Source organism: Cryptosporidium andersoni (genome assembly GCF_001865355.1).
Source record: "Cryptosporidium andersoni isolate 30847 chromosome Unknown contig_38, whole genome shotgun sequence".
Lineage (NCBI taxonomy): Eukaryota > Apicomplexa > Conoidasida > Eucoccidiorida > Cryptosporidiidae > Cryptosporidium > Cryptosporidium andersoni.
Genome location: NW_027122882.1, coordinates 69,951 through 84,633, shown reverse-complemented (window position 1 = coordinate 84,633; position 14,683 = coordinate 69,951). Strand labels below are relative to the sequence as shown.

Genomic DNA, 14,683 nt, shown 5'->3' with positions numbered 1-14,683 from the left:
TATTTTTTTATTCTCATAAATTTTATATAAACTAGACATTAATAATTAAATATTTACTTAATGCAAACTTCTATTTTTATTCTTATTCAATTATTTCAACTTCTCTAATAAAATATTTAGATTTTTTAGAAATTACCCTAATTATTTTATGAATTTTTACTAAATAACCTTTTTAATAATTTTCTGTAATATTTTTATAATTAATGTAATTATAACAAAACTTTAATAAATAAATAAACCAAAAGAAAAGTTATGTTAATAGTATAAAACATTTTCACATATTATTACTATATATAAATGATCAATAAATAAATATTGGGAAAACCTCTTATTTTCAAATTTACTATTTCTTAATATAATGTTAAATTACATTAATTTATAAAGTAACCAAATTTGTTATTACTATTATTTAATCTCTATATACATCAAAAATCTATACAAAAATATTTTTATTTACTATTATATTACATACATAAATACCTACAACAAAAAGTTTATATATTATAGTTCTACTATTTCCCAATTAATAAATATTTTAAGTATTAACTTCTCATAAACTCTAAGATGTTCAAAATATTATTTTGTACTAGCTTCAAAAATATATCTAAATAAGACTTCATTATATTTATAATCTTTACCTAGTAAGTATATATTGACTAAATCTAAGTATTTATTGTAATTTTACAGCTAGCCTTTAATATATAATATATTCACAAAAAAGGTATAAAGTGTCATAATAATGTAACTAATTGTTATTATGCAAAATTATAAGAAAAAAAGTCAACTATATAATGTAACTTAATAATAAGAATATTATTGATATAATTTTTGGAGTACCTAATGTATAAATATATAATCCAATTAGATCAAAAAAAAAATTCAAGATGTTCACATTTTAAAGTACTAAATTCTAATCTTAAATGATCTTTATTTAATTCTCAATTATTTAATATATATATAGATCTATTAAAGGTTTTATAAGTTTGTAATACCTTTTAGAGATACTCTATAGGCGCTCTATGATATGTCTCTTTTTAGTGGTATGCATCAATATATGTACTTAAAAAATACAGCTTGTAATTAAATGTGTGTATGCGTGTGTGTAAAATAATATTAAAAAAATAAAAGAATTTTATTAAATAGAGAACTAGTAAAAGTAGAAAAAAAATATAGTATGGCTGAACAGTATATATATGATCCTGAATATGTTGCTGCTGTACAAGAACAAGTTTATCAGACATTAGATAAATCAAGAAGTAATTTGCAGCAGTTAGCAGAAAGGCAAATGAATTTAGAAAGTATAGGTTATAAAAGTGGACAATTTGTGAATACAACAGAAAATTTCACTAGTTATTCTTCTCGGCTTGAAAGAAAAATGTTTCTAAGAAAGATTTATAATGGACTTGTTGCCATGAGTGTAATATTTTTTGTAATGATGATTATATATCTTGTTAACAAGATGTTATTTTGGTTAATTATATTTTCAGCTATAGGAATATTTACATATATTACATATAGACAACAAGAAATCGTTGCAGCATATAATATTAGGAATGATAAAATTAGTTATTCACATGATTTATATTCAAGGGATGGAGATTATTATACACATACTCTTGATAATATTTCTTCTCCATAAAATATTAATAAGAAATTTTAATAATTGAATAATTTACAAATATTAGTTATAGGTTACTTTCAACAAAAAGAGTTTAACTTAAAGATCTTATTTTCTTGATAGATATATAAAAGCTACTGTACAATTTATTCCATAAATTATCCAAATTCTGTAACATTTCAGCTTGTGACAAATTAAGTAAATATTCGGCATTATCTGCAAGTAGTTTATGTTTTACTGCTATTCTGAAGAGTCTATTAATTTTTTGTTGTATTTGAGTATCTACTTCATCAGTATCCATTTCATTAATATTTTCTTTTTGAGTAATATCTAAAAAAAAAAAAAAAAAAGCAAATAAATATCAATTTTGAAATATATAAAGTAAACTTACATTTTTTAATTCTTAATCCACGAATTGAAATTATTGTAGAATTTACATTTAAAGGGGGTAATGGATCTTTCATAAATCTAGCAAATGCTAAAAAAAGAAGAATTCTTTCTATTTGCCTTGGAGATTCTTTAGTACAAGAATGAATCTTTACTTTAAGATCATTCCAAGTGATATTATTAAAACAACTTAAAGTAATTTGTTTTAAGCATTTATTTGTTTTTTCAGTTGTTTCAAGTATTTCTAAAAGTTTTTGTGTGTCAAGTGGTTGAAGAAATTTATTACTTATTAATTTATTATCAAGAATTAATTGAATATTTAAAATATCTCTAAGTTGTATCATTGAAGGTGCAGGATCTTCTATTGTAATCTCCATAATATTATCATCTTGTAATGCAATATTATAAATATGTTTTAAAATTTGAAGTCCAATACCTTGTCCTTGAAATTGGGGTAAAATTAAAAATTGTGAAATCCTTAAACGTATTTTAGGAATTGCAAAAAAACTATATGTAGTCATTAATCCAGTAGCTAAATATGAAGAATTATGTTTAAAATAAGGTAACCATACAATCCAACGATCTTCTTGATCAATAGAAGAAGCGGACTCTATATACCAATGTAAAAACCATTCCATTCTTCTATGGAGAATACTAAAGTTTTTTACAATTGGATGTTTGATATTATTATTATTATATATAGGCCAATTTAATTTATTAATATTAGCAAGATCTATTCTCATAACTTCAATAATTCCGTCTCTGCATGGTAAATTTGTAGATATGTCTCCAGGGGGGGTATCGAATGGGATATTTTTAAGCCTATAAATAAATTCTTCATATGAACAAAAATTACCTTCAAAAGGAACATTTTTAAGTATATTTAGAAGTTTTTCACGATATTTTTCAATATTTTCATCAACATTTGTTATTTCATATTTCTTATTTTCTATTGGAATTACTTGGATATCTACATAAATATCAAACCAATTACATGAATAAAATATATGGATATAAGTTTCATGATTTTCTAATATAGGGATTTGCTCATTTTCAATAAAAAAGTGATGAGCGAAATCTGGATTAAATCCTTTATTATTTTCTATATCCAAATCTTTCTCCTCTATACAGGGATGAAGGAAGATATGAGATAAAACACTTTTAGAATTAGATATAGGATTTGTAGATTCAAAGTTTAGTTTTGCCTTTTTTTTTAAAACAGGAGAATCCATTTTCAAAGCAAAATTAAGAATATATTAAATATTTTTATTTATTCTATTAAGTTACGCGGAAAGTGTGTTTAATATTATTTATTTTTGGAATACTTCTCAAGTATATCTAATTTGATCTTAAACATAAATTCTCACTTTTAAATTTATATAATATATTGCTTATTTATTATATGTTAAGTTTTATATCTAATTTTTTAATAATATTTCTATAGTTCGAGCACTTTGCTAGATTTGTAATTAATTATTAGTATTTAATAAACTTAAATTTTAAAAAAAAAAAGGAAAAAAAGAAATAGAAAAAAAATAAATATTTAAAATATTAAATAATTATATAAACTATTTTGGTAAATAAGAGAAAAATAAAGATTTCAATTTTACTTGATTATTAATCTAATATTAATTATCAAGATTCTTAAACTAATAATCTACAAAATTCAATATTTATTTATAATAAAGATATATCACTTAAACAATCTGAGATTTTCAAATATTATTTGGATCATATAAATAAATTTTAAGTTCATTAATTTTATATTCTATTAATTTTAAGAAGAGTTTGAAGTAAAAACTATTTAAATATTGAGTGCAGCTTAATTTAATATTTAATATTTTGCAATTTTAAAGTTTCTATTAAGAAATAAAGATAAAATATTAAAATATTCAGGATTATATAATTTAATACTCTTGGTAACCTTCGAATTTTTTATACTCTTTTATGAATCATATCATAAATTTTCTTCAAGTTTTGTTAATATAATAATACTAATACAATTCATTGATGTATAATGTTGCAATTCTTCTTCCAAGTTTAGATTACCGAAATAATACTAGTGGTACAATTAATAAAGCATCTATAGGAATATTATGGGAACAAATAAGTTGGCTTATTACTGTTTTATTAGTAGCAACTTTATCTATATTTTCAATTAAAACAAAGTAAGTTTTATAATATTATATTAATAATAATAAATTAATAAAATATAAAGACATAAATTATTAAAATTTCTTTTTTTTTAATATTCAGGATTATTTGGATTCTTGCATTTCTACCTCCTATACTCTTTGATTTTATAGTGGTAATAATGGGCTTAAATATTTTAAAGTCTACTTTAAATTGGTGTTTAATGAATGATATATTAATAAGATTAATCCATATTTCAGGTTTATTGGTAAGAGGAATAAGTTTAACTCTTATGTGTCTAAATATATGTTTTGGATTTCCAAGTTTAATGATTCCTTTAGCATTAATGTTTATAATTATAACTTTTCAAGTTATTTGTACTAGTTGCTCAAATTCCTTAAGATGTCCTTGGATTATTCTTAGATTTTTATTTGTAGATATTTGGATTGGATTACTTTGTTTTCAGATATTTTTAAGAATAACTGCAGAACAAAATTATTATAATAAAATTGATAATAATATGATTTGGACTTCTCAATCTTATTATCATGAAAATATAGTTTCTATAGCCCAAAAATTTCATCATATACCTTCATGGTGGATAGTTTTTTGGCCTTGTTGGTTTTGGTGTGGAACAATATTTGCTTTTTCTACAGTATTTTGTTTATTTGGGATTTCTGATAGATTACTAACAATTGTAGGACTCTATTTTGGGGGTTTAGCAACATTTATTCTTATTACATGTATTGATCTTGCAGAATATCTTAATCAAGGAATAATTCTTAAAGATAATAAAGAGATTTTATCATTTCCTTTCATACCAATAAATTATACTTTTAGATTATGGCATATATCATTAATTTGTACTCAAGTTTTTGTTACAATATTTTCTGCTTTTATTTCTCAAAGTTTTTTAGAAGGTAGAACTATATCTAATGAAATAAATGAGAACCAATTAATTACAAATACAATAAAAATGGTAAAAAAATCTAAATGTCCATATATAATAGGATCAAGTGTAACTCTGAATAAGAAAGGAACTGGAATTTTTCATACAATAGAAGCAAAATATCCTTATTCATATTCAGATGAAATAACATTTAATATATCAACAATGTGTTGTACATCACCATGTAATTCTATTACAAGTAAATCAGATAATTGGAATGAAGATAAATATTCAACAGAGGAAATAAACTTAGAAAAAAGAGATCAATCTAATAATGATGAAATATTTGATTTATCATGTATGATCTGTTATGATAATAAAGTAGAGGCTGTATTTCTAGCTTGTGGTCATGGTGGATTATGTACAAAGTGTGCATTAAGAGAATTTTATAGGGTAATGTTCTATAATATATAATACATATATAACTCTTTCAAATTAATATATACATTTATAATTTCCCTTTTTTTTAATATAATTCTAGGTTGGTTTATGCCCAACATGTAGACAGGCTACTCAAGCCATAGTAGTTTATAACAAGAATAAATATATAATTAAAGATTCTCAAAAAATTATTAATGCTACAGTTATAGCTACTCAGGACATATAAATATTTTGATTTAAAATAATGAGATAAATATATCTAAAGGTTTGGAATTCTCTAATATATATTAATATTATATTATATTACTTTAAATAATAAAGTTTAGACTGTCCCAAATATATAATTTAAGCGGTAAATACATGTAATAGTTAAAAATAACTTAATAATAGGCGGTATAGTAATATTACATCTTTTAAAGGGTATCTAATTTTGACAAGTCTCCTAATATTCCCCGGTAATTATAATTCTTAAAAATTCCATTATCTACTTTTTCATTTTTTTTTTTAATAAAATAATATAATATGGCTATTTTTGGACAGATTGTAGTAGGTCCTCCTGGTGCAGGAAAGACTACTTTTATTAATGGAATGCATCAAATGTGTGAAGCATTAGGTCGTCCTCATTTAGTTTTAAATATAGATCCAGCTAATGAGAATATCCCATATATTCCAGATATTGATATTAGAGATTTAATAACTTTGGATCAAATAATGGAAGAATATAAATTAGGTCCTAATGGTGCTTTAATATATGCAATGGAATATTTGAAAGTTAATGTTGATTGGTTAATAGAAGAAATTAATAAAAAAAAAGATAAGGGACGATATTTATTGATCGATATACCAGGACAAGTAGAGTTATATACACATAATATCTCTCTTAAAGATATTTTAAATGATTTATTTGAAATGTTAGATATACGTTTAACAGTTATTCATCTTATTGATTGTACTTTATTAAGTTCTCCTACAAATTATATATCATCACTTTTAGTATCTTTATCAGCTCAAATGTCTCTAGAATTACCATATCTAAATGTATTTTCAAAAATAGACTTATTAAATACTATAAGGGATGATTTACCTTTTAGATTAGAATATTTTGTAGAAGTTCAGGATTTAAATCAACTATTAAAATATTGGGAGAATCATTCAGCTCAAGGTAATCATCCAATGGCATTAAAATTCCAATTATTTCAAAGGGAACTTGCAAATCTAATTGAAGATTCGACTATAATGCAATTTATACCTGTAGATATTAATGAAAAGAATTCTGTATTATTATTATTACAACTTATTGATAAAGCTAATGGGTAAGTCTATATTAATAAATAATATTTAGATGAAATTAATGATATTACTGTCATTATAATTCTTTAGATTTTCCATGTTATATGAGTATGTAGAATATTCAGCATTAGGGCTTGATGATAATCCAAATATGATTCCAAATGAGGAATTAATTGGCACAATACAAGAGAACCTAATTGATAATATTTTAAATATAGATGAATAATGTATTTAAAATAAATTTGGGAAGTTATCTGTAGTCCAATATCTTCTTTTTTTCTCTATTATATATAACAATTTATAAAAATATTTAAAAGAATAAATAAATATTTCCAAATATCAATGACTTAAACAGAACTCTCCATAAATATAAGATTGAGCAGCTGCTATTGCTTCTGACAAATCTACAAAGCAATTTACAAGTGGAATAATATCATAAAATCCTGATCTTAATAAAAATTTAGAGTTTTTATGACCAAATGAAGCAAACCATATCTTTACTTTATATTTAGATAATTTGTATTGAAGATCTCTTAGGGATTCTATAGCAGTATAATCAATATCACTAATCATACAGGCATCAATGATAACAATTCTATCTACAATTTTGTTTAATATCTTCTTCTTTATCCTATCTTCAGAATTATAATTTAAATTTGAAAAAGATGACAAATTATCATACTGAAAATCAGTAGTCTTAAATGTATCATAACTTTTAATTTTAAAATTAGCTTTCTCATTATTATTTAACCAATTCTGAATAATATTTTGTATTTGGGTAATAAAATGATTAATATTGATGTAAGATAAAGGACCTTCAAATCTAATAATTTTAATATAAGGAAATTCTAAGGCTTGGGGGAATTTGTTTATACTTTTAAATAATAAAGTTCCCGGAAGCCTGCCTAAAATATCAATTTTAGGACGATATAAGAATCTTATTAAATAAATAGTTGATAAAAATAAGGGAAATACTAACCCATATATTATCCCTGCACTTATTGTCCCTATAAATGCCACAATCCAAAATATAGTATCTATACTTCGTACTTTATATAAATTTAAGACATAAGAAAAATCAATTATTCTACACATTGCATGTGTTATTATAGCTCCTAATACAGCTTCTGGAAGATATCTTATATATTTGAGAAGTAATAAAGTAACCAATAATACTCCTGTACAATAAGATAAATTATGTAAAGGCGATTTTATTTTAAAAATACAATTCTGATTAGTTCTAGCTAAAGATGCAGCTCCTGGAAGGCAATGAAAGAAAGACCCAATTATATTTATTATTCCTAATGCAAGAATTTCTGTACGAGCTAAAAATAGTGAATCAGGAGATAAATTTATATTTTGAGATGTATTAGAAGAATATTGAATATTTGTATCTATTTTAAAGTTAGTATTATCTGAATCTTCTCTAGTGTATTTTCTATCATTCAACTCATCTTTATTTGAGGTTAATTGTATATTTATTTCATTATTTATTGATTCTCTATTAGTAATTGAAGATATTTCAACAGGCTCAGTATCACCAAGTGATTTAGATAAACATTCACTTAAAGATTGAATTCTAGGAGATAGTGAATTAAAACTTATATTATTACTTTCATTAATAGAAGTTGATAGGGTTAATTCCAAAGTACTCACATCATTATTACATGTCAAATTATTCATATCTCTTTTTAAATAAGTCTTTTCAGCACTTTTAGCTATTGAATAATGAGATAAAAATGATATAAAAGTCATAGGTAAAGATGCTATCCAAGCTTGAATAAAAAATGGTAAATTATATGAAGATCTTAAATTATATATTTGGGGTTCATTCCATAAAATATTAGGTATTAACGTATTATTTTCGGATATAAAACCTATTACAGGGATTTGAGGTTTTGTAAAAGCACTAATTAAATTCGTAATTATAACAATTAATAATTGAGAAGGGATCGGTATATCAGATTTAAAATAGATCTTAATCCAAATAATTAGTTCTAAAAATATTATAGTACATATAGAAAATAATATAGCTTGCCATCTAGTTGTATTTATATATTTAAATACTAAAATTATTGAATATAAAGGGATATTATTAGTATTATCAATTTTCAAAGCTAGCATTAATGGAATTTCTTTAATAATAACTGATAAGGCTACACCTGATAAAAACCCTTGTAATATAGGATCTGATAAAAGATCTACAAATACTGAAATACCAAATAAACGTAATATACAACAAGATATTCCATGAAAAAATATTATAAGAGATAAAACACTAGAGCGAGTAGATGTTAAAGTATTACTATTAATAAGATTATCTATTGCACTTGATGCTAATATAGCTTCTACAGAATTTACTCCAATTGATACAAAAATAGATGAACCTATAAGTAAATATAAAGGAGGTTGTATAATTCCACTATAAAGTCCCATATATGGATAAACATTTATTAATGATGCATAAGATAATCCTTGAGGAATTGCAAGTGCAGCTTCTGCAAGACCACAAAATATATCACATATAATTAAATTAAAACTCCACTTTATATATTTCAAATAACGAATTCCAGTAAATGATTCATTTAAAAAAAAATTATGTATTGACTGTATTATATAATTTAAAAATTTCCTCCAATTATTTTCACTTTCACGACGAAATTTATTGTGAAGTTTATAGTCATTATTAAGTACCTCACTTCGTTGTTTATATAAAGTTAAGAATTCATCATATTCACTTAATATTACTTTCTTATTCAAATCAATATTAAGAGTATCTTCTTTAAAATTATCCATCGCATAATGACACTATAAATAGTTACAGTTAACTCAAACTACTTAATAGTATATTATAAGTATTAACTATATCATCAATAATAATGTAAATATTATAAATAAGTTATTTCTTAAATTCAGATTTTATTTATAATTTAAAATCCTTTTATAAAGAATAAAATCAAGTATAAATCAAAAATACAATCGATACCTTGCACCCCCTCCCCCCACACCCCGCCTGTGACATCACGTATATCTAATTACAAAAAAAAGATTTAAATTAAAAAATAAAATAGAACAAGAATTAAATAAGAGGGGTCAAAGTCAGAATTATTGGGAAAATCTTATTTTTACCTTTCCTATATTTCCTCATAATTATAGTTTATTAATAATTACTTCATTGAAATAAATATAATAATATTATCTGTCTATATACAATGATATTATTATAAAATAAGATTAACATAATTATTAATAATCAAAATCATTTTCAGATTGATTGTGCTCCTCATTATTTTCTTGTGCTATGCATGTATCATATCTAGATCTATTTAAAGCATATTGTAGAAGAATATCTTCAAGTAACTGGAACCTAGCTTCACTTGAATTTAGATTAAGTGAAGCCCTAGCAGCGGCAAGAAATGATGTAATTAATGTGTGTTTAGTTCTTAAATGTATAGGAAATTCACTAAATGAGACTTCTGCACTTTCATCTCCAGTATGAACACAAATAGGGCACATTATTTTATCGGTTATCTCATCTTCATCTTTACAATCCTTATGACAATTATCACAATGAGTTACTAAGTCATCAATTGTATATTTCATACAGGATAAAGAGACAGATTGAGAATTTACCAAGCACATAGGACAAACAAATGTCGGTCCTGATATACTAGAATTCCTTCTATCAGATATTGTTGATGTATATGATGAAGAAGCTACATTAAATTTCAGATTTTGATTAGTAGCATCATCTCGACAATATTCACACTCAATAGCATGTTTATTTGCTTCACAGATGGCCATTTCATTACCACAATGGCACTTTATGAGCGTTTCTCTCATATATGTTTGCATACTTTTGTCTATTAATTGGTCATACTTTGATGACCAATAGTTTTCTGGTATTAAAAAACGGCATATAGGGCACTCTACAGAACCAAGAACACACTTTGCACAATAAGTATGAGTACAGGGAAGTGTACAAGGATCTGAAAAGGCATCTAAACAAACAGGACACACATATTGTTCTGGGATATATATGAAATCCTTTTTATAGTTAGGTGTGTCCTTATTTAAAATAACTCCTTTGGAAGGTTCTTCCTTTGCGCGAAAATTCCAGTTAAACATAACCAGTTTTTATATACATTAATTTGATTCTTTTTTTCTGTAGAGTTAACACTTTTATGAGTACTAACGTAAATCCCAAAATATTTTAGGGTATTACAGGCGCGAGCGGGGTTTTTAGATTGCTAAATACTAGTTTCTTTGTCCGCTTTTAAAATAAAATAAAAAATTTATTAATATATTAATTTGATTAATTTTAAATTTGTTTATCTTATATATATATATATATATCTTGGTATTTAAATAGTGTTATGTGTAGCTTGTTACAAATCCAGCTATATATTATTTATATAAACTTAGATTATTATTATTAAATTTTTTAGAAAGATATTTATAAGATTAGACTTAAAGATACTTTCTAATTAATAATATATACTTGTTAATATTATTAAAATTGTAAATAAAAAATTAATCATTAAAATCTGGACTTATACGAGCACTATAGGCGGTATTTTTTTTTTTTTTTTTTTGTAGCGTGGGGCTAATACTATTTTGAAATATTCTTGTTACTCAGTAAAATTTAAGATATATGTGGGCATAATTCAATAAAATAATGGTTTTTAGAAATATTGGGTATATATCAAGAAATAGTTGGATCTGGTTTTACTTTTTAATTTTATTTTTTTTAAATATTACTATAATTTGGAGTGATAAGAAAGTTAGTGTTAGTGAAGTTACATTAGATAGCTCTATTGAAATATTAGAATGGTGTGGTGAAAATCATGATATTGTATTAGCAAAGACTATTAAGGGACATGTATATAGATCAGCTAATAGAGGTAAGAATTGGCGTGATATTACAGATAATTTAGGTAAATTATCAGCAAATCTGACATCTAATAAAAGTTCTTCATTTTTGGTTAAATCTATAAGTATAAACCCTGTAGATAAAAATATAATATTAATTGTAGGATCTAAATATAATCATTTTATATCAATTAATGCTGGTGAGACATTTCGTCGGATTTCTCATACTGGTACAATCCATACTTGGTTATTTCATCCTAGTAAATCTAGATATGCTTTATTTTCTTCTTGGACTGATGGATGCCAAAGGTCAATTTTATCTAGTTTAAAAAAGAATTCAACCACAAATAATAAATGTATTCATCAATTATTTGTAACTAAGGATTTAGGACTTTCATTTACTCGTGTTATAGATTATGTAGTCCAATTTAATTGGGATACAAATAAAAGTTCTAATACAAATAGAATCTTTTTTACTCACCATAGAAAAAAACAAGGTGATCAACTTAGATATGGTGGTTGGATGCAAAATATTGACTTTTCATTTACAGATGATTTTGGATCACATTATTTAACACCTGTTAAAGGGGGTAATAAATTTTTAATATCAAATAATTATATATTTGTAGCTAAACTTCAGAATCATATACAACAAACAGTTTCATTAGTAGTATCTACAGATGATGGAGCAACATTTAAACAAGTTCAATTACCTCATCCTTTAACAGAAAAGAGTTATACAATTTTAGATACTTCGGAGGATACAGTAATTCTTCATGTTAATCATGGTAGTGATATAATGAGTAATACGGGTCATATATATATTAGTGATAAGAGTGGTACTCGCTTTGCATTATCTTTAGCTAATAATGTACGTACAAAGACTGGTGAATGTGAATTTGATAAAGTAATGTCTTTAGATGGTGTTTATTTAGCTAATATTAAAGAACATGTCTTTGATTCAAAAAATGAAGTTGATGCTGTATCTAAAGATATGTTATTTTTATATGATTTAGATATTGATGATACAGTAGAAAATGCAGATACTTCTAGTATAGAAGCTAAACATAAATCTGGTAAACAAGGTAAAATGGAGGAAGTTGTAAAGACAGTAATTACCTTTAATAAAGGTGGTGAATGGAATTATATTCAAGCACCTACTACAGATAGTAGAGGTAATCCTATTGATTGTAATCCAGATCAAGGATGTTATTTACATTTACATGGAATTAGTAATTTTGAAAATTATGCTCCATTTTATTCTGTTGAAAATGCTGTAGGTATAATTTTAGGAACTGGTAATGTTGGTACACATCTTTTATTTGAATCAGAAAATATAAATACTTATATGTCAAGAGATGGAGGTCGTACATGGATGGAAGTTCATAAAGGAGCTTATATTTATGAATTAGGTGATTTTGGAGGTTTAGTAGTTATGGCAAATGATTTGAAACAAACTAATCAAGTTATTTTTAGTTGGAATGAAGGATTATCATGGTATGATTTTGATTTAGGAATACGTACATTACAGGTAGATAATATAATGATAGAGCCTAATAGTTCTTCGATGGAATTTCTCTTATATGGTACAAGAGGTAAATCTGGTGTATTATATCACTTAGATTTTAATTCTTTAGGTCAAATTCCTTGTACAGGAGCTTCATCACCAGATACAATGGGTTCAGATTATGAGACTTGGAGTCCTAATGATGGTAAAAATTTTGAAAATTGTATTTTAGGTAAACAGCTTGTATTTACTCGTAAAAAACAGACTGCAGAATGTTATAATGGTAAAGATTTTCGAAGACCTGTAGAAAAGAATATTTGTCAATGTACTGAGGAAGATTTTACATGTGATTTTGGATTTACAAGATCTATTGGTAGTTATGAATGTAGACCTGAGAGTATTGAAATCGTTCAAGATGATCCAAAAATAGGTCAATGTACTTCCTCAGGGGTATTTTATACATCTGCATATAGAAAATTACCAGGTGATGTTTGTGTAGGAGGATGGGAACCTCCACCTGTAGCTGTACCATGTCCAGATCATGCTCCAAGTAGTATTCATGCTAAACTTATCTTTGTCCTAATTATTTGTCTTCTACTATTTTTACTTAAACAAGGTATTTTTGGTGATTGGAAACAATGGAGTGAAGTTGGTTTTGATACTTATATGCATGTACAATACAAGGTCTTAGGAGTTGCTAAACGTAGAAGTACTTCACTTCAGGGTTTACTAAGTATCATTAGTTCTTTTTTTACTAAAGATACAGCCGTTATTTTTAGTTCTTCATCTCCTAAAATTAATATGAACAGGAATTCTAATTACTCAACAGTTAATAGCGGGTTTAATAATAGTGTATTTATGGAAGATGATGAAGAAGATATTTTCCAAACCCATGATATAAATACTTCAAGTCCTCAATTTTTATCTTCTGAAAAGAATCATATACAAAATAATGATGTAAATTTAGAGCCAACACAAAAACATTATGACAATATCAATTTTAGAAATGATACTATTCTTAATGACACAGATGTATTTGATGATGATATAGATCCCCATTCTTTATTTACATCTTCTAGTCGAATGAGTAGTAAATTAGATACTTCATTTAATCATTCGGGATATATAGATAAGTCAAATTCACTCGAAACTAATACAAGTAATATATTCCAAGCTAATGTATTTATGAATGATTTTATAGAAGGGGGACCATTCCCTAAAATTCAACCTCCACATGAATATAATGAAAAGAATCAGAATTCAAATAATTATATAGATGATAATTTAAAAGATGGTATTGAATTACTATAATAAGTAATGTAGATAAGATGATATATTTATGGAATAGATAAGTAGTCCCTCTGTTATATATCAAAATTACAAACTACTACTTCGAAGTAGTTATATGAAGTATAAGATATTGTAAATTTGAAGTACTTCGATAACTTTAAATTGAGAATATTGCTATGATTAATATTACAAAAATTTATATCTGTTAATCAACAAGAGTCTATATTAGATATTTTAATAAATTCACAAGGTCCTA

At 24.7% G+C, this 14,683-nt stretch overlaps 7 protein-coding genes across 7 annotated transcripts; 4 read left to right on the top strand and 3 right to left on the bottom strand.

Annotated features, from left to right (window-relative positions):
• Positions 1-1,174: 1,174 nt before the first annotated feature.
• Positions 1,175-1,639, top strand: cand_005420 (uncharacterized protein; the record flags this gene model as incomplete). The annotated part of the gene is made up of 1 exon (XM_067210783.1): positions 1,175-1,639. One exon carries the CDS (start codon positions 1,175-1,177, stop codon positions 1,637-1,639), a length of 465 nt encoding a protein of 154 aa, XP_067067309.1.
• A 73-nt stretch (positions 1,640-1,712) lies between these two features.
• cand_005410 (uncharacterized protein) lies at positions 1,713-3,237 on the bottom strand (the record flags this gene model as incomplete). Its single annotated transcript, XM_067210782.1, has 2 exons — positions 1,713-1,948; positions 2,031-3,237. The coding sequence occupies 2 exons, from the start codon at positions 3,235-3,237 to the stop codon at positions 1,713-1,715; spliced, it is 1,443 nt and encodes a 480-aa protein (XP_067067308.1).
• A 778-nt stretch (positions 3,238-4,015) lies between these two features.
• Positions 4,016-5,694, top strand: cand_005400 (uncharacterized protein; the record flags this gene model as incomplete). The annotated part of the gene is made up of 3 exons (XM_067210781.1): positions 4,016-4,173; positions 4,262-5,480; positions 5,569-5,694. The coding sequence occupies 3 exons, from the start codon at positions 4,016-4,018 to the stop codon at positions 5,692-5,694; spliced, it is 1,503 nt and encodes a 500-aa protein (XP_067067307.1).
• A 296-nt stretch (positions 5,695-5,990) lies between these two features.
• Positions 5,991-6,984, top strand: cand_005390 (ATP-binding domain 1 family protein; the record flags this gene model as incomplete). The annotated part of the gene is made up of 2 exons (XM_067210780.1): positions 5,991-6,781; positions 6,849-6,984. The coding sequence occupies 2 exons, from the start codon at positions 5,991-5,993 to the stop codon at positions 6,982-6,984; spliced, it is 927 nt and encodes a 308-aa protein (XP_067067306.1).
• Positions 6,985-7,097: 113 nt separating this feature from the next.
• cand_005380 (STAS domain-containing protein) lies at positions 7,098-9,554 on the bottom strand (the record flags this gene model as incomplete). Its single annotated transcript, XM_067210779.1, has 1 exon — positions 7,098-9,554. One exon carries the CDS (start codon positions 9,552-9,554, stop codon positions 7,098-7,100), a length of 2,457 nt encoding a protein of 818 aa, XP_067067305.1.
• A 450-nt stretch (positions 9,555-10,004) lies between these two features.
• cand_005370 (zinc C3HC4 type domain-containing protein) lies at positions 10,005-10,886 on the bottom strand (the record flags this gene model as incomplete). Its single annotated transcript, XM_067210778.1, has 1 exon — positions 10,005-10,886. One exon carries the CDS (start codon positions 10,884-10,886, stop codon positions 10,005-10,007), a length of 882 nt encoding a protein of 293 aa, XP_067067304.1.
• A 550-nt stretch (positions 10,887-11,436) lies between these two features.
• cand_005360 (BNR ASP-box repeat-containing protein) lies at positions 11,437-14,448 on the top strand (the record flags this gene model as incomplete). Its single annotated transcript, XM_067210777.1, has 1 exon — positions 11,437-14,448. One exon carries the CDS (start codon positions 11,437-11,439, stop codon positions 14,446-14,448), a length of 3,012 nt encoding a protein of 1,003 aa, XP_067067303.1.
• Positions 14,449-14,683: the final 235 nt, after the last annotated feature.